This window comes from Cyprinodon tularosa, unplaced genomic scaffold (assembly GCF_016077235.1).
Source record: "Cyprinodon tularosa strain WSP-4 unplaced genomic scaffold, ASM1607723v1 ctg92, whole genome shotgun sequence".
NCBI classification, from domain to species: domain Eukaryota; kingdom Metazoa; phylum Chordata; class Actinopteri; order Cyprinodontiformes; family Cyprinodontidae; genus Cyprinodon; species Cyprinodon tularosa.
The window spans coordinates 583,831-603,209 of record NW_024039696.1 but is presented as its reverse complement, the minus strand read 5'-3'; the positions used below and the strand labels follow the sequence as shown (position 1 = coordinate 603,209).

Below are 19,379 nucleotides of genomic sequence, written 5' to 3'. Positions count from 1 at the left end.
AAAGAATTTATTATCTATTTAAGTGGTAAAGTGAGACGATCATGAATGGAAATTAAAGAGAGTCACGGGATATGTGGTCCTTTTGAAACAGATATGAGGAAATATGTTATCTACCAGTTTAGAAATGGTATTTCACAAAAAAAAAACAAGTCATTTAGGTGTTTCAACATTTTCAAAGCAGATATAATTCAGATAAATTGGCAATCAGAGGATATCTCATATGCCAAAAATAACAAAGGAAAGCTTTGTTGGATGGAATTCTTAAGAGGGGAAACTGAACTGAGATCAACTCTGCAGGCTCACATCCGGGATGCACAGAAACATAATTCTAAAGGTTTTTCTTTTTTCTTTCTTAAAACTTCAATATCAATGTGTTTTTTCAGCTCTCTACTTCAAGTGCAAAAGTTGTGTTAAATAATTAAGGCGGTATTAGGAGTTGCACAACACCAGGAAACATGTCATTGGGATAATACAGCAGAATGTTGACGGTATTGATTTAATAACTAAACTTTTACTTAATCTCTTCTTTCTTTCTCATCATGCTCAAACCCCTCTTTGTAAGCTTTATCAATTAATGCACTAAAAATAAACACACGTGCCTAACAGTAGGAACCAAAGCTAAACCTGCATATGGAACATTTTAACTATTAAAATCCTGCCAGATATTGCATCAAAGTGATTGTAATACAGCACACATTGATATTCTGGTATGATGCAGTCCTAGGTGGTACAGAAAGAGCAGGTTTCTCAGTTTGAACTGCAGGCTGTTCTCTCCTCTCCTTATCGTAATATCTCCACTACTGTTTCTGAGCTTTAGAATTTGGGTCATTAAATTCTTCATCTATAAACGAAGCCTCTTCAGAGCAGCATTCAGTTACTAGTTTAGACACTGGTGAGGCTTTTATGGAATGGATAAAAAAAGATTTTGATTTCCAACAATCTCTGTCATTTTTAAGGCTGTGAAGGAGTGAGAGAGAACAACACTTTGAACAGATAACAGTAAGGCTTAATGTAAAGAAAAGCTGCTTGATCTTTGTTTTGTGTTTCAACCTCTGTCAGCAAAAAATACCCAGTACAGAAATGTTAGCACCCTTTTTTAAATCTAAGTTGAGCATATTTTTCTACAGAACACATGCTAATATGTGATAGCAATAGTCAGGATAAGTATGTTTAACAGTAGTGTATGCCGCTTGAAACTTAAGTTTAGAGAATGAGTTAAGTTACACTTTGTCTTGAAGTCTAACTTAACTTGAAGTATAACCCTACCCCCTGAACAAACTTTTAAAAAAGGCTACCAAAGTGGGCTTTGCCAGGAGACATGGTTGGTGTGGCGATGAGCAGAAGGGGTTTAACAAGGAAGGTAACAGTGAATGTGATATGACTAATGCTGACTAAAGCAGTTGGTGATGCTCAATTCAGATTTTCTAAATCCTGATCTTTTTGCTGTAGTCTATTATACTACTAATTAAACATGATCACTATCAGACATCAACCTGACCCACACAAAAGGAGAATGACTGTCACTAGAAAGCTTTGTTTGAAAAAAAAAAATCACCATCACATTGGATATTAAATATCTTCAGCTTCCCAGTTCCAAGCAAAATCCAACTCGGCAAACATTGAAGTTCGATGTAGAGTTGTACCGTTTCAACCGATAGAAAAATTAACTGCGGTGGTGGTCACATCTTCATTCCATAGAGGGCATCACAGCTTTACAAAAAAAATTGAAACATTTGAATAGTGGCCTTAAAATAGCACCCTTTTTTTAGTTTAGGTACAAAAAAATTATTTGTGGGTACTTTTCTCTTTAAATATTTAAAAAACTATCAGACTCATGCCACATCAGTTGTTGCATGAGTTTGCCTTGGTTTCTTATCCCGCCAATTATTGCCAGATGGATAAAAAAAAAAGAATAATAAAATAGGCAGATTGTTGTCACAAAGTTTTGTTCAGGTGTTCTTCAAGTGTAGATGATTTTAAAATAAAATTAAGATATTAGTATTTAGTACAAATGCATGGTGGTAAGACTAATGCTTGGTAAAATATCTTTTTTAAACAAAATAATATATATCAGCATAATTTTTCAATGCTACATATGTTTATACACTGTGGGGTTTGACCTCAATTATAAGTTCTGAAATCAGCTTTAAAAACAGCTTCATCCAAGTGGATCACATTTCTCTTACCCTGATAGCAAGTTGGCAACTACCCCTATCCTCAATTTCCAAACTTCTGTTCCCATCTGTCTTTTTGGCACTAAAAATATGATGGGTTAGAAGTGGACTATTAACTACTTTTTCCCCAGGCTGGGTGGAAGACCTGCAGGCTATAATGTAAAATGAATCTGATGGAGAGCTGCAAATTGAACTTTTAAATTGGTGGAGAGTAATCCCCTTTGGGCTCATGAGGACCTAGGAAAATATGGCTTAATGCAAGGTTTCAGCCAGCCCGTACACCTTCGCTCAAACACACACCGTGGCCGTATAGGATATGGGAGTATGGGGATCAGCAGTGATTGAAGGAAAAAGTACTTTGCCCAGAGTGTTTTAAGAATCGCGTGTCTTCTATTTCACCCCGTTTTCATATAAAATGAACATCAGAGAACTGCTACTGAAAGCAATTTGTCCATAAAGATCCTTTCTCAGGACAGAAAAATATCTTTGCACAAAAGCTTTTGTCTGTAGAAGTGCTTTTGGGCATACTTTTGGTTAATCTGGAGGATTACACATACAGGAGCAAGAGGAAATAGATCAAAATCGTTTGGGTTTCACTTCACAACAGAACTCACAACCCCTGTTCAATAAAGTTAAGGTGCAAAGATGAGGATGGGATAGTAAGACTCCATGTGTGCTTTCAGAAAGGTCTGCAGCACATTAGGGAAGAGTTGGAGGGAACTTTAAAACAGGGTTAGGTTATAAAATGTTATCTGTAGCTTTGAACATTTCATCGAGCAACAGAAATGTACCCAGACCCGCTCTTTGACCTAAACTGATGGAAAAACAAGAGATTAATCAGAAGTTTAGGGACGCGTGCCGACTCTGGAGAGCTGCAGAGATCCACTGCTGGGATGAGTGAATCTGTCGATAGGACAGCCAATAGTCATCCACTCCACAAATTTGGCCTTTACGGAACAACGGCAAGAAGAAATTCATTTAAAGAAAAAAAAAACTAAAAAGTTTAGTTTGCACCAGCCGCTAATGGGAGAGAGCGACAGTCCTCTGGTCAAATGAGACTGAATTGTAACTGCAAAGAAGGAAAGGCAAATTTGTCTTCACAGAGGGAGCAGCATCATGATGGATGGATGCTCCCTTGACCAGGTCAGAGATAAAGAATGAGAGAGCTGCATCCCGGCCACCGCTTTAAGCAGAGTGTCCTGAGAGTTTAGTGTATCCAAAACAGACTAGATGCATTCTGGCAGTATATCATGAAGGCAAGAGGGTTCCTATATGAGCTTGTGCTAACACTGAATCGTTTATTATTCACCGACAGGCCTCCCTCTGCATTCAAACCTTTATTATTCAACAAGACAAGCTGCCAGGGCAAAACTGAGACAACCATGAAAAAAAAAGGAATGAAATCTCTTTGCTTGTGATTGCACAGCTAACAATTTAGCAGCATTCTTGGAGCGATGGCGGAGGGCAAACTGATTTACTAGGAAATTAATTGCAGCTGCCTGAAAACACTTTTCAGAGTTCAAATACAAAAAAATAAAAATCTGAAATGCAGGTAATGAATAAGCCAAATTCCTTCTCACCTCTTATTCAAGGCAGTGCCTGGAAATTGATACGGCCTTCGCGCAGAGTGAACAGTATTGATTAGCGCTGCCAAATGACTCTGCCTTGCCTGTTCTTCAAGGCAAATGCAATGTAGGGCCAGTGACAGATAACATAATAGGAAATAGCAATGGGCTAACTCCATTGGCTAAATTGAGTGAAACACATTAGAGCTTGTTCACCTGATGAGGGCGGCTATTTATTCACTATAGTTCCTGCACATCTTCCACTTAAAATTTCTACCTTACCTTGTCCCCCGCTGGCTTTAATTATATAGAAATCCAATACAGTGATCTAGTGCACAGCATGGCTGTGTTAGTTCAGAGGAGTCAGTGCTCCACAGTGTGGGAAGGTTTCGATTATCTCAAGGCTACCTTTGCAGCAGCAGTATTTGGAAAAAAAAGGAAATAAAAATATTGAGGAAAAGCGGCGTTAGACAGGAAAGAAACCCTGAACGCTTTCAAATTGCCTTCTTTTTGTTCCACTTTAGCTTTTGACATCTTAAAAGGGTTTGCAAGTAAAAGCAGAGAATGGGGTTTTTGTTTTAAAAGCTTCGATTTTAGATAAACTGCTACATGTATGTTTTTCTCTCTGAATTTGTAGCTTCACTGACATGTAGACATTTTAAGAGGTTATTTTTCCCCCTTAAGAGACTTCTTTTGAATTAATAAGCTTAAACTCCCTTTATTTGGTTAATATGTGTTGCACTGCTAAACATACACGAATGCATCATAGCAGTATCATGGTGTGCTGATGCTTTTCCAACAAGGAGCTGATAAAGACTAAATTAGCTGTTTTGCAGATTCCAGACCTGCCATCTTATTTGCATGTCTTCCCCCTTTTCACTTCCTGTTTCCTGTCTGAATGCTGTAGAGAAAGTTCATAGAGCCACAAGATCTTCTAAAGAAAACTTAGTCTAAAAACTTCCTAAATAGTAATAGATTTTGCAACCTGTATAACTCACAACTGCATCTACTTTTAACTGGACCAAAGTTTTGAAGACGACTTTAAAGTCACCGTGTGCAAACTCCCCCTCCTACTTCCCCCAACACCTCATCAAAGATCCCTCCTCTCTTTCCTTATACCCTTTGAACCTTCATTTGTACTGTCAGACAAAGAAATTAGTTCATGAATCTTGGTGGCTTGGGCTTAATTAAACTGCATTATATTTCACCTACCTAACATTAATCTCACCAAAAGAGGCAAAGCGAGGAGAAGAGGTATAGAGGTAATAGATGGCCACTGCTCTTTACATCCTGAATGTAGAAACCACTCAGGGAGGCTACATACATGATTGGGAGAATTTAACTAGCAGCACCTGAGCAGCTGCAAAAAAAGGTCTAATCCTGCTCTCTGATGTCTTCCAAACTCTCTTAAGCAGATCCAGATCACTGCAGAGTCAGCCAAACATAAGATCTGCTTCCTTACAGGCCGACAGCTCGGCTGTCTGAGCGGTGATGCAACCTACTGCTATATTAATAGATTGGAAAACTGCATTCAAACTATAAGCTTTTCTAATTTCACCTCATTAATCTACTGCTCTGTTAGGAGAATGGTTGTAGGGGCAGTCTGCTAGAGGATATTCAGAATATAAACACCTGTTGACAAAAAAACTAAACTGCCTACCGCTGTTAATCATTAGATGCTTAATAGCTCATAAAATGAGGTAATGACCACATTATAGTGGATGTCATTATCTAATAATCAAACCAAAGTAGATTTAGTGTAGAAACCTAACTCAATAGATAATAGCTTTTTCTGACCTCTATTTACCTTCAACTTTCATTAGCTTTGAAAACTCGTCTACTTTCCTGCTACAGGGTGTCAGTCAGGTTGAGGTATGAACTTTGACTGGACCACTGCTACATTTTAATAGTTTTTTATGAACTAAAGTAGTTTGGATCTACACTGGAAAAAAATCTAAATATAGATGCATTTGTTCTTGGATTGAGGAGGTAAAGAGACATTTTGCCAAGGGAACAAGACAATTTACATTAAAATAAGAAAACACAATTGTATTGTCTTATTTCAAGTGCATATTATCTATCTTGTTTTAATAGTAAAAATACTCACTACATTGAGAAACTATCTCATTTACCTACTCAAATTAAGGGTAAATACACTTAATTTAAGAAAATTTTACTTACTTCTAGATACAGGGTTTATACAGGAATGAATAACTCTAATTTAATGCTTTTTAATGCTCTTTTAATGCTCTTAGAAGAAATTTTAATGCCAACAACAGGTACCCGTAAACGGGCTGCAGCCATGCCCCGAATTCCTCGTTTTCCAACCACTTTTGTTGAAATTGGCATTGTTCCCCATTCACTGGCGTTTTCTCCGACTCAAGCTTCTTTTCCGAACATACGTCTTTGTGGTCAACTGGAAGCAGTTACATGCAAATATATCGTGATATAATATGTCTGACGAAATAGTTTTTATAAGTTTTGTTTTGTTTTGTTTTTTTTATGCCACAATAAACACATTTAATGAATTTGAATGCCTATTAAGGCCTTAATTTAAAAAATAACAATTTAATGACTTTTAATGACCCGCAGAAACCCTGAGATCGTTTTTCCAGTGTATATCCTGCAGAGGGACCCAGTTTTTTTAACCAAAGGGTTTCAAATTTAATAGTCTACAAAAATTCCTGTATCATAATCACTCTATTATCGTCCTTCAAACTGGGCTCATGCTAAAGTATTCATGTTCTACTTTTTATTTCAACTTTTAAAGAAATCTACAACTTTATCTTGACCATCAAATTTTTGAGAGATCCTTCTAAATAAAACCAACTGCTTTTCTATAATCCTTCAAATGCTTTAAATGCAAAACATTTGAGATACAAATGCCTCATTTTGGAAGTCTGGAAAAATAATAATACAAATTATACAACAAATATGGACAAAAACATCCTCATAAGCCTTTCTAGTTGTAAAACAATCAGGATTTGCTTTTATATCTGTATAAAAAAAAAAAACTCTTAGTTACATGTATACAATTCTTAAAAAAAGTAAATTAAAATGATTTAAATGTAAAGAAAAATGCATTACAAAGTGGAACTGTGTAAAGTTTAAAGTCTCTAGTTCTGGGAACTTGGAGGAAGTTTGAAAAGCACCTTTCTAGATAATATTTCCCATTCTGTAAATCTTACACCTCTCTGATTGCTAACATTTATGAGAAATAACTCCCTTTCCCACATGAGCCCGGCTGACGTACAGGCTAAATTGCAGATGTCGTTTCATTAGTGCGAGACTTGCTCATCTCTCTGAAAACATATCTGACTCTCTGGGGTAATCTCTTGTGCATTATAAATGAGACAGCCAAGCCCCGACTCCACTGGAATGAATTAAAGGCATTTTGTGACATTTGGAAAATTAATCTGTTGTTTTTGGCTCAGCGGGTGCTTGTCACAATGTGGGCGAAAAGAAAGAAGAAGAAGAAAAAAAAAAAGTTTCTTGTCCCAGAGGTGACGGGGAGGACTAGCTGCTCTCGTCCCCTTCAGAGACCTGCAGTTAACGACGCAAACAAGCCATTTTCCACTGACACATCTGTCACCTCTCTGTACATTGTAATCATACAAAAATATAACATCTCCTAATTGAAATCCTGCCTCTATAAAAACAATACAAGCCAACTCATTAAAACTAAAACTCAATTTGGAGTCGATCTACTCATCAGGCAATTATGTCAAAACACAAAGTAATGTGTGCGGGGGCAGGCGAATGTACGGTGTTCCCATGGGGGCCAGTAAAGAGTCATATTATTATTATGTGTGTTCTTTGGAAATGATTATGATAAGTATTGTGGGTGTGGATCAAGCTGCTAGGAGCCGAGTTCAGGGGAATTAACCGGAGGAGAAAGTCTGAACCTTGCAGAAGGCTTTCTCCCCCTTGTTGGCATGAAAAAAAAAAACACCTGTAACAGCATTAATGTGCAACTCAAGGGCAGCTGCTGCTCGCTCTGCTCTCCTGACTGTATTCCATTATGCATGACCATACAGGGGTGCCCTTTGTCTTGGCTGGAGCTAAGCTGAGGACCACAGGGGGGTGATTAGTACACCGTGTACCTTGTGTTGAACACTAACAACAGCTGCTCTGAGGTGGGAGCATCTGACCGACCGAACGGACGCTCAATGACACGATTCAGGGGAGGGGGCAAAAAAAAAAAACAAGTATTTGTTTTTGAGTCGAACATTCAAGATTTTCTCCTAAGATTTGGATCTTCTTTAAACTCTCTCCCGTGACGGAAGGAGACGGTTACGGCCGCAGCTTTGCAGTCAGGAAAATGTCTGCAGAGTGGTTTTCAGACATGTTTGAGATCAAACTCTGACTGACAGGGAAACTGCGCCAGCCGTTGGATCAGAGGGAGGGAGGAGGGTAGGGCTGGGATATATTTAACCAAAGAAAAGGTTCACTCCAGCACTTTCTCTAACATCGTCTTAAAAGAGGTAAAAGCTGTTAGAAAAGTACAACAGAATCACCTGCGGTAATAAAGCCATAATACCTTAAGACCTTTGTACACCTCGATACAGCTAGAGGAGGAAAGCAAATGTAATAGAGAAGAGTGACCAAAGCGAAGCTCAAGGAGTTGATGAATTTAGCTTTGTTTGCCTGAAGCAGTGTCGATAAAGATGAAGATGGATGAAGGAAGAAAAAAAACAAACTGTAGCTATAGCTACGATAGACCTAGACCTTCTCTTGAACGTCTCTAGCATAGATTCTCAAAACCATGCAAATTCAAACCCACCTGGGACCACGTTACACATTATTAAAGGCATTTTATTATGCGTTTCCACGATAACGACGACCTCAATTAACATCGGAACAATCTATAAAAACAATAGATAACTGGGAAAAGGCAGGAAAAGATCTTTCTAGATCTAAAGGCTGATGCTTTTGTTCTAGTGATTTTTGGGGACGGTTCTGGAAGCTGATATTGTTTTTGTTTTCTTCCATCCATTTAGAAAGATAAAAAAATGTAACACAAATTTAAATTAGAACAAAGAAGAATTATTTATTGCCAAAATCAAAGAAAACTGACCATAGAGAGCAAATGGAGGGAGCAGCAATTTGCGCTTTGCATGATCACGGGGCATCCAATGAAAAAGGAAAAATATATTATCAGCAATGTCTATCTCTAATTTCTGTTACAAAATACTGTTTTTATAGTTAAAGTATGTTGAAAAAAGTGCCACGAGTTGAAAGACTGCTTAATCCTTGCTCACAGGATTTAATCCTTGGATGTCTGGAAAGGATTTATATAAAACGCAATAATTCATGTAAACTAAGGAGGAAACATCCATCCCTTTAAGTTATTTTAGGAATAATTGTTGCGTTTTAGCATTAAACTGAATCACTTTTTGCACAGTGATGAATCAAGTCCTGCTTCTTTACTCACAGATAACTTCAAGAAATACTTTAAATCTGGAAAGCAAGTCTAAAGAGTTTTATTACAAGTTAGCAATTTTGCCTTTCACTTGATGCAGGCCATTTCTACATTTTTTGTTTTTTGTTCAACCAAAAATATAGCTTTATCAAAAATCAAAAGGTGGCATACAGCTGAGTAGCTGCACCAGAATTAGAATATCAGAATATAAATCAAATCAAACTGAGCAGTGTGTAGCAGTGTGACTGTAAGAGCACAGGTCAGAGAGTGTCTACCTGTCAGTCAGTCAACCTGCACACATGTGTGCTCAGTCCTGTGAAGGCCAGTAAGAAGACAGGAAGACTGGGAGAAATGGCGGGAAAGTGCTGTCAGTCAGTGCTGCCTGAGCAGGAAGTTGACAGGAGCATACAGGAAGACGGTTGGCAGGCTGGAGCCATTCACTATTCAAGCATCATTCATACGGAGCGCGACTACTGGGGCAAAACAGCACACGGCGTGCTGCAACACACACATTTACGCATTTGAACGCCACACACACCTGCAAAAGAGGCATGTTGAGTAGCTAGAACTTCCTAAGCTGATCCAGGTACAGTTAGAGGAGTCTGTGTCTGTCGAAACAAACTTAACAATTTAAAAAGTCTAAAGCGATCCAGGCTTTATTTAAACCATTAAATAGGTCATAAATGTTGCCTTTTTGTGACACTGATCCACAGTCACCCCCTTATATTTTACTATCAAAGTCAAAAAAACAATACAATAAGGATGACACCTTTATCAGACCGTGAATTAAAAAGTTCAGCCTCCATCCAATAAACCTTGAATGCTTTATAAGCATCCGGAAAGGTCCGGCTCATCTAAAGGACAAAGCTGAAGCACCGGGGAGAAGATAGCTTGTAAACTAATGAGACTCATGTGAGGAAAAACAAAAACAAAAAAACACTCACTCCCTGGATTACACCTCCTCAGGAGGCCTGATGGACGACCCAGATGGCGGATGGAGGACACCGGACACAGATGAGGGTATGGGTCTATCAATGCTACTGAGTGTGCAGCTATGTATATGTCTTTTTATCAGAATGCAACAATCATGTGGAGAATCAATTATTTAAAGCTGGATTTTGAATAACTTAAGATTAAACAAAACAAAACAAAAAAGGTCAGATGTTGATACAAATACAGAGAGGACAGTTTAACACCAAAAATTCTGACATGCGTCTGTTCTTAAGCTTATGTCACTTTAATGTTTTTGGATTCAGCTCATAAAAACTTAAGACGTCTCAGTGTGGCAGATAATTCCAACTAAAGCTGTGTATTCAAACAAAAAGGAGAAAAAAATTTCAGTAAAACCACTACATTAAAAGCCAAAATACACAGAATAAACCAATAATGTAGCAGATGAAAGCTATTGAAAATAACTTATAGCATATAAATACGTTTCCAACAACAAGCAGTAGGGTGTCTTTACAAGCAGAAAACCTATAAAGAACATCATATTACAAAAATAACAAAAACAAATTTTTTTTTTTTATTTGGCACGTCCAAAATGCATATCCCTATAAGAAACAAAATTAAAAATCTTTAACTTAATCAAATTAAAAATCTTAAATTCATCCATTTGCTAAAACTAAAAACTGCACCTTAAACTATTTTTTGATGTACTTTAAATTTCTTTTTAGACTTTAAAAGATTTTAAGTTAGAATTTTGCCATCAAAATAAACACATCCTGAATATTGTCAAAACTAAAAGAAATATCTTGTAACTGAAAAAGTGAGGATAAATGTTACCTTCCCATTTTAAATAGAAAACAGGATTTATTATTTCTGTGTAAATATACTGGATTTTTTGTATTAAACAGACACCATATGACTTTATTTAGGGACATAAACCTACTTTACTAAACTCTATACATAGATAAATTATATACATTTATATTATAGTCAGGCAGAAGGACAATCGAGTGTTTAAAGGAAAACCTATTAATCATAACCTGAGAACCAATTAGGTAGTAAAAAGGTTCAAAGGTACAAAAATTTGTTGCCAAAGTTGTAGTCAGAAAACCACTTAATTTAGTGTTGGAAAAAAAATAAAAATAATGCAATTAAACATACTCCGACATTGACCTCATAACTTCTCCTTTTAACCACGGAGTTGTGTTTGGTAAAGCTGATTAAAGAGGAAAAGGATTAAAAAACATTTCTCAGAAGACCACATGGTGTACCATATGAATAAACCCAGCCAGACAGTCTGGGAGGAGGCAGCTGGTGGTCGGACCAACCTTATTATGTCAGGTGTTACGCCTGGGGATGCGCTTGGAGGCAACAAGCACCCACACATCGCTCCAATCATGAAGATGCGTGCATGGTTATTATAGCAGGAGCACACAGAGCGCAGTTTAAGACAAGAAAGGAAAATAATGACTCGCTGTTATCTCTGTTTTTGCTCTAAAGGATATACCCATCAGATAGCAGAGAAGCTACAAGGCATTTTGGCTTTCTTTTTTTGTTGCATTGATCAAACGCTCCCCCAATTCGCAGAGAGACCCCCTCTTTTTCTGATTCATCTACTTCCTCTAATACAGCTGGAGCGTTTCATGCTAAGACCCAGGACACGCGCCGGTGAAACTGTCACACATGGACGTGGCTTTAAGGCCAGCCATTAGGACAGAGTTAATTGAATTACACCACCGCTTCACACTTTGATGTCGTCTAATAACTTTGCAAACGGCGCCGACGGTAAGCCTATCATATGGCAGTCCTCACGGCTGCGAGTGAGGACTGCAGATGGCAGCGGAGCAGAGCGGTGGCAGCGAGCAGAAGGCCTCCTAAGCTGGGCAGTCGGGGGAGCAGCTCGCCGGGCGGCTGCAGGGCTAACAAAGAGCTGCAGCACCCCCAACAGTGGGTGGAGGTGCACTGACAGCCAGCAAAGACGCCGGAAGGGAAGTTCCTTTCAACATAAACAAAAGAAAGTTGTAGTTGTTTTTTTTTTTTGTGTGTTCTTCATCTACTTATTTGTTATCAGAGGCGCTATAGGTCCAAAGATGCTCAGTAGGCGTTTGTAAACGTGTGTGGGAGCACATGCGTGTGCGAGGTGGTCCCTCCCTCACGTGGGGGAACCAATTGGGGCCGACACAATGTAGAAAAAAAAGAAACGGAGATTAAAACGAGACAAACTGATGAAAAGGGCAAAGTGTAAGAGAGAGGGAGAAAATAAATTGCCGGGAAAAGAAAAGAGGGGAACGGACCATTGCTATGGCAACTGCAGCATCTCTGCCATCCAGCCGTAACGGCTTGATGTCACATAGCAGCTCGTGTTCTTTAAATCTATTTGAAAAAAAAAAAGGAAAACAGATGCACGAGCTTTGTAAAGTCAGACACAAAGCTGTTATTAGGTGAAGCAAGCAGAGGTAACAGAATATCTTCTGTAGAAAACTTTACAACTGCATAGGTGCTGATAAGCAAGTAAAAGTCACCTTTTCTGTACCGTCAGAAAAATTATATTATAGGCTATAAAATGCATCGAAAAAGGAGTAGCTTATGAAAAGAAGGTAAAAGGCCCATGGTAAGACACAGCCCAGGAAGGAAAATCTGTCAGCCAATGTGCTCCACAAGCGTTTGTTTAGCAGCATGCCACAAGCTGTGCAGGAAACACAGAGCATGAGGAAGTAGATGCTCTGTCTGGTTAGAGAAAACTAGAACCAAACAGCTTGGCCTAGATGTTTATAGGATTGTCTTCTGCTGGGACAGGAAAGCTGGTCAGACTTCCTTTCATTTTTCTTACTTTTGTGTTGGTGAATCAGATAACATTCCTATGAAATACAAAGCAATTTGTAAGGTTTGCATCTCTAGAATATTTACACCCATCTATCCAGGCTTATTAAGGTAAGGAAAACCCAATAACCTTAAGTCTAAAGTCCGGTATGGTCCCATTTAGCACGTGACCCTTTCAGCTTCATTTAACAGACACGCTCGCCTCAGGATATCACGAATAATTAGCAGAGATCAACCTAACATCAATCACCCTCCTCTCACACGCGCTGTGGTCGTCACCTTTTTAAATGACCTTACATGCTAAACAGACTGCTGTCACAACCTGTCGCAAGGCTCGATGCAGAGACAAGAATGGTGGTGTCAGAAAAAAAGGAGAGGGGAAGGAAAACTGACAGCCGCTGATATGGATCTGAAAGAGGGGTTCAGAGACGGCGTTTGGTCCAAAGAAACGTCACCCCCGTGTGTGATTAATTGCACCTTTCCAGGAAACGGATCATTCCAGCCTTCGACGTTTTGAGATCAAGGACGGTGCCTGCTGAGGTCTGCTGATGTGTTTGGAGGAGTTGTAGTGAGCAGAGAGCAGCGTTCACAGATGCTTAAATGTGACCGATAATGCACCCTTTGAAATTACTACCAAAGCAAGCAGTGGTTGGGTTTACCTTCATCATCCAAATATTACTGTTGTGAGCGTTTGCATTATCATTTTCTGGACTGTATCAAGTCTTTGACCCAATCTTTGGTCTCACAGTGACCCAATTTCCCCAAAGGGATCATTAAAGTTTCATTCCATCTTATCTCATCTGGCCCATCCTTCTCCCTCCTAACCGGTCACATGGCAGCGCCACCCTCCTCCGATCCTTCACTTAATTATGTCCCCTGAATGAAGTTCATCCTTCATGCTGCCAGCAGCCCGGCTGCCTGGCTCGCCTGTTCTGGGCCATCTAATCATGGCATAGAGACAAACTAAAATTAGACAGTCAGCATGTGAAGCCTGGCAGACCCTAATGAATGCTGACGTCTCAAGACGGTCCGCTGATGTACAAGATGCACTCCGTTTGAACCGGCCAGAGCCGCTGCTGACTAACGCTGAGGATTAGCAAACCTGTTTGTGTTGATTGCAGGGTTCATTGAAGCAGGGGGGCAGAGGAAGACCGTCCAATCTGGAATAAAAACTCAAACTTTGCATTTCAGGTTCTGAACTTAGCAGCTAAAGTTTAGATATGAGCGGAGCATAAGCTCTGATCAAACTAAATGAAAGGGGTTTATTTCAAACCCACATTTAATATCCATTTGTAAAGTTTCATCTAATCACTGGAAAAGCTTCAAATTTGCTTATTCTTCAGGTCCTGATCACAAAGAAAATATCTGAATGTCCAGATTCTCCGTACGTAGTCATTCCTCCATCCGTGCATCCTTCTGCTCTTCCATCGGTCTTCTTATCAGGGTTCCCACCATGATTAGTTTATGAATGTAGAACAAAATTTTGACTCCCTCAAAACCTAAATACTCTACGCCTGTTTTCAAATGTTGCTCCCTCAGTCTGCTGTTGGGGCAGGAAGGCATGGGTTCAGGTTTCTCAGTTATATGTGCAAATAAGGCAGCAAACGTGTTTAAAAACAGTTTCCAAAGGCGTAACGCTCATTAAAACTCAGCGTATTGGTCTAATTGTCTTATTTTCGAAAAAATTCAGGAAATTGTGCTGAAATTCGTTAGACAGAACCTTGGGTTAGCAAGCCCAGACGTCAGTCAGAGGGATGAAATGGGCATATTGGCTTGCCCATCACTTCCAGCTCAACTACTTATTCCTATTACATATTGGTCCATCAGCCGCCCTATTAATCCAACGATTTATTCAATCATTAGTTTATCTATCAATCCTTCCAACCACTGGACCATACACTTATCAATTCATCCATTCCGCACGAACTAAAGGCAACATTTTTGTATTTATAATTCAATCTGCTCGATAGCAGCTAATTAAAAACAACTAATGTAGAAAATTAAGAACTGCTACCATGAAAACCAGTTCCACCTTTTTAACATCCTACAATGAAAAGCATAAAAGCAACTAAATTTCCTGCCTGATTTCCATCAAACCAGCCTACACTGGATTTAAAAAAAACTGGGCAGATAAAATTTCCAAATCTCTACTTATTGTTTATTATTCAATTTAATATAAATTTACATTATGTGGGCACTGGAGCCCTGGCAACAATGAAGTAAAAGCAAGTGGGTTTATGACTCTGAACGCAGACTTGTAGAGTTGACTCAACACAGCAATAACACATGTTCCCTCAGTAAAAAGCCACAGTTCACTAATGAACTGCAAAACAGAGTGGAGGAAGGTACAGAAGAGTGATAGTGGTGTAAACAGACAAATCGTCGGATGTATGGCAGTCAAATATTCACTGCTACATCATTATAGAGAAAAACGACAGTTTACCTAGCTGACAGCTAACTCTTAATGTCCTCATACATTTTCTACGTCCCTATTCTGTATTTTTCTTAATTTTTCTCATATTAACAGAGTTTTCAAGCCAATCTTGGTCAGCAGGAAAAATAAATGATTCCAAAACTTATTTATAAATCTACCGTAGGTATTCTAATAAAGGTCAAAAGTGCAAACATCAGTTATAAGGAGGAAGGAGGTATTGACTAATGGGTAGAGGACCTAAACTATGGCCTACAAACTGATGGGACAGAAGGGTGCAAGGCTGGACGGATGGTAGGACAAACAATCAAATTTAACAGAAAAAAGTATTTAAAAAAAAAAGGGGATGAATGGACAGATAGTAGGGTGAACAATGAAGCATGGATGAAAAAATAATCAAACAGATAAAGGGATGGACAAACAAATGAGCGGCATTCCTGTTGCAGTACTCCAATACATTATTCCACAGCAAACTGATAACACGTTAAATTCAGGAAGAAAGAAAAAAGATTTTCTAATATTCTGATATCACGTTTCTTTGGGTCATCAACTATCAATGATAGTAAAAATCAGTCAGGGTGCTTTATGAATATTTCATAAGGTAAACCTTCCAGAAAAGCTAATTATGAAGTCATTAAATCCAAAATGCCTGCCGAGGGAAAATAAACCACAGGACGGCTGTAGCAAACGTGCCCCTTGCACCTTTTTAGGTGCTTACACTTCAGTTCAGACAATTAATCCCTACATCTGTTTTTATGTTCTTTATATCTGCTTATCACCTTTAAAAATTTATTCTCAATGATTGTGTTTTAAGACACAAAAAATACATCTTACGCTTATCCAAAAACAAAAGCAGAAATTTGTGTATTAAAATTACATTTAGACATACTACAAAAATAAAAATCTAATGCTTGCCATCTACTCTATATTTGAGCTTCATAGACAGGCACATAGCACATTCTCCAGTAAATTGTTGCTTTCTTTGCAGGCAGTATGTTGGGCCACTCAGTAAGCAAACAGGAGATTTGTATATGCAAAATGGCAATCCACAGACGACGGCAATTTAATCCTCAATGCACCTGTCTGAGGTTCAACTCCTGACCTTTGTTACATGTTTTCCTCTTCTCTCCATCCCTAATTCCTGTCTAATTACTGTTAAAAAAAAAAAAAGTAGATTTCTTGAAAGAAATCTACTTTTTTGTGGCTAGTGATATGGTCCTGACTACTTGTAGCTTTATGGGTCCCGATTGTGCCCGTATTAAACTTTTCTCAGAAAGAAAGCTTAGTTAAAGGATCACAAAGTTGCGTTTTTCAGCTTTAACATTGCTTTAATAATTAAAAATAATAATTTAGGAAAAAAAATGGAGCACATTATCAACTTGCAGCCTAATATTCATTCACACTGTAAGAGGGAGAGAGAGCAAGAAATCAAACAGGTAACAGAAAGGCTTGACTCAATGCAGCAAAGTTGCCCCTTTTTATTTTTAAGTTCTTTTTATCTCCATCTGTTGTGGAGCACTGGATATTTTTCAATGTTGGCAGCCTTTTAGGAAACTCAATCATACCAATCTCAAGCAGAAAATACTAAAGACATCTTAATAGAATTTTATTGAGGGACTTAGAATATACTATAGCTTCTAAAGAGAAAGAGGATTGGTCAAAATTCTGCATTTACATGCCAGAGCTTTACAAAACTTGCAAATCGGCAAGAAATTTCTAATGTAAATCTTTACTTTCTAGAGCTTAAAAAACCTATTTAAACCAAAACTCTACAGTAACTCAATATGGAGCGTCTCAATATCTGTTCTTACAAAGTAAATTTTGCAGTGTTAAAGTAGCACTTTAAGAGTGCATTTGGTCCCATTCTGAATTAGTGTTAAATTAGAACTCTAGGGAGTGTACTTTGACACTGCATATTTAACACTGTGGAATTTACTGTGGTATTATCTTTTTAACAAATTAACTCAATATTTTGATCTTTAAACTTGAATCTGGATGACAGACCTAAATTAGCTCATCAACTTCATGAAACACATGCAACAAGTTCCTGATCAAGTTGCCTGAAGTTTGCTTCAAAGGACACAAAGTGGAAAAAGAAAAAGGTCCAGAGGTGTTTCCAGGCCACTAGGGTAGAAAAGTCTCCGGGGCTAGATAAACAATAAAGGCCTGTCGTTTGGTTAGAACAAAGGCCTGTCATTTGCTTTTGTTGTTGCTGGTGTTTCTAATCTGCATGTCCAGATGGCGGGATGACTCCCCCCCCCAAACACACTACATCGTTAACAGCTCAGCACAGCTGGCAGACAAAGTGAGAAGCAGAGGAGCGCAAGAAAATAAGGAAGTGAGAGAGCTTTAAAAGGTAAAGAAAAGGATGAAGCTAGACAATTAGTGAGGAATAAAGGGATATTCAGAAGGGCGACCAAAGGCCTTGTGACACAGCCTCTGCCAGATAAGTGGAGGCTGCTGGCACAGTATCGCTTACCCAGATCTGTGTTGGGCCCCGCCAGCAACTGTTTGAACTTATCCAGGCGGGACGCTTCCCTCTCCGTCATGGCCGGGGTGCCAGATGTGTTCTGGTCAGCCATGCGAGCCACTAATGGGATGACGGGCGGCCGGTGGGGCAGAGACCTCTGTCTGTGGAGGCCTGCTGCATCTGGTTGAAGGATGGAGACGAGATAAAGAGACAGGTTACATAAACGCCAAGCCATTTTAAACAGCACACACGTTTGCCAGCTGCCCTTCGTTGTGAGAGGAACCTGAGTGAAATCAACAGCTCTTTAAATAGTAACTTGATTAAATGGATTTATACCCCTAAAAGGTCTTCATGAAGTGAAGACAGCTTTAGTGTGAAGACGAATGCTGCACATAGCTCAGAATGCAGCATCCTTTCACTGAAAAAAAAGAATGCAACCATTTTCGTCATTTACTTAATCATATTTAGTTACTTTAACACAATTGTTTTATGTCCTAGCCTGCTAACATGAAAAAAATTGTGTTAAAGTAAATAAATATGATTAACTAAATGCCAAAAATGGATGCATTCTTTTTTTCAGTTCACAGTTATAATGCATAGTGTGGAGGCTTCTCTGTGATCAATGGAGGAGAATTATGAAGGAAAACCGAATGCAGGCTGCAAAAAACTTGGAGCTACAGGTCACCAACCAAAAGGACAAACACCACAAAGGTTTAAGAGCTAAAAGGGAAAAGCTTAGATTAGCAATCTGAGGCTTCAGTGCCACATCTGGACCTTTAGGGACACCATAGTGGCTTTTAAACATTGGAAAAAGTATTTTTCTATTACGGTATTTAGTTTATTTTAGTTAAAATCATCTTTCCTTTAGATGCTCATTTTCTATAAATATTGAATTAATAAATTAAATTTTTTTTTAATCTAATTTTTAAAGTTTGAGTTTTTATTTATATTTTTTCGTAAATTTAACCATAAACAAATAAACATTTTCCAGAGGTGCGATTAAATATCTACACTAGTTTTACCTGAGCATCATGTAGCTTATAATTCTCTAGGTTTAGATGAAATCACGCTTTAGTGTTCGAATGGCCAAATCAAGGCTTGGAGCCAAATCAAAAAGGGAATCCAGGCCAACACTTGTTGTTCAGAGATCTTATCCAGTGTTAGCTTAAGGTTTTTTTAGGTAGGAAAACAGATTTCAGTCTTTATATTTGCAATACTGGTTTAGACCAAATACAGGGAGACAGAGTATGATAAACGTGTTACTCTGTGTTGATCTAACAGTAAAACGTTGAAAGGTTCAAGTGTTAATGCACCGTCAACAAATTAGCTTCAGAAACTGTTACCTAGCCAACTTTGTCGTTTCGACAATAACCCTGAGTAAATGAACAGCAGTGCTAACTTTTAATATTTACATTTCAATCAGTTCTGTCTCTTAGGCGTCACATGTTCAAACAGAGGTGGAACAAAGAGTCACAACAAATCCAGATGTTTTTAGACTTTAACATTAGCGGCGATCCTCCTCCTGCCAGGATAAAGTTCAGGCAGGCAT

The 19,379-nt window shown here is 38.5% G+C and overlaps 1 protein-coding gene across 2 annotated transcripts in view; it reads right to left on the bottom strand.

Annotated features, from left to right (window-relative positions):
- Positions 1–19,379, bottom strand: part of tbc1d22a (TBC1 domain family, member 22a) — a 149,468-nt gene that overhangs the window by 122,204 nt on the left and 7,885 nt on the right. For both annotated transcript variants that reach the window (XM_038274533.1, XM_038274532.1), the window contains exon 5: positions 17,840–18,010. In XM_038274533.1, the coding sequence (XP_038130461.1) occupies positions 17,840–18,010 (171 nt within the window). The remainder of the gene's footprint in view (positions 1–17,839; positions 18,011–19,379) is intronic.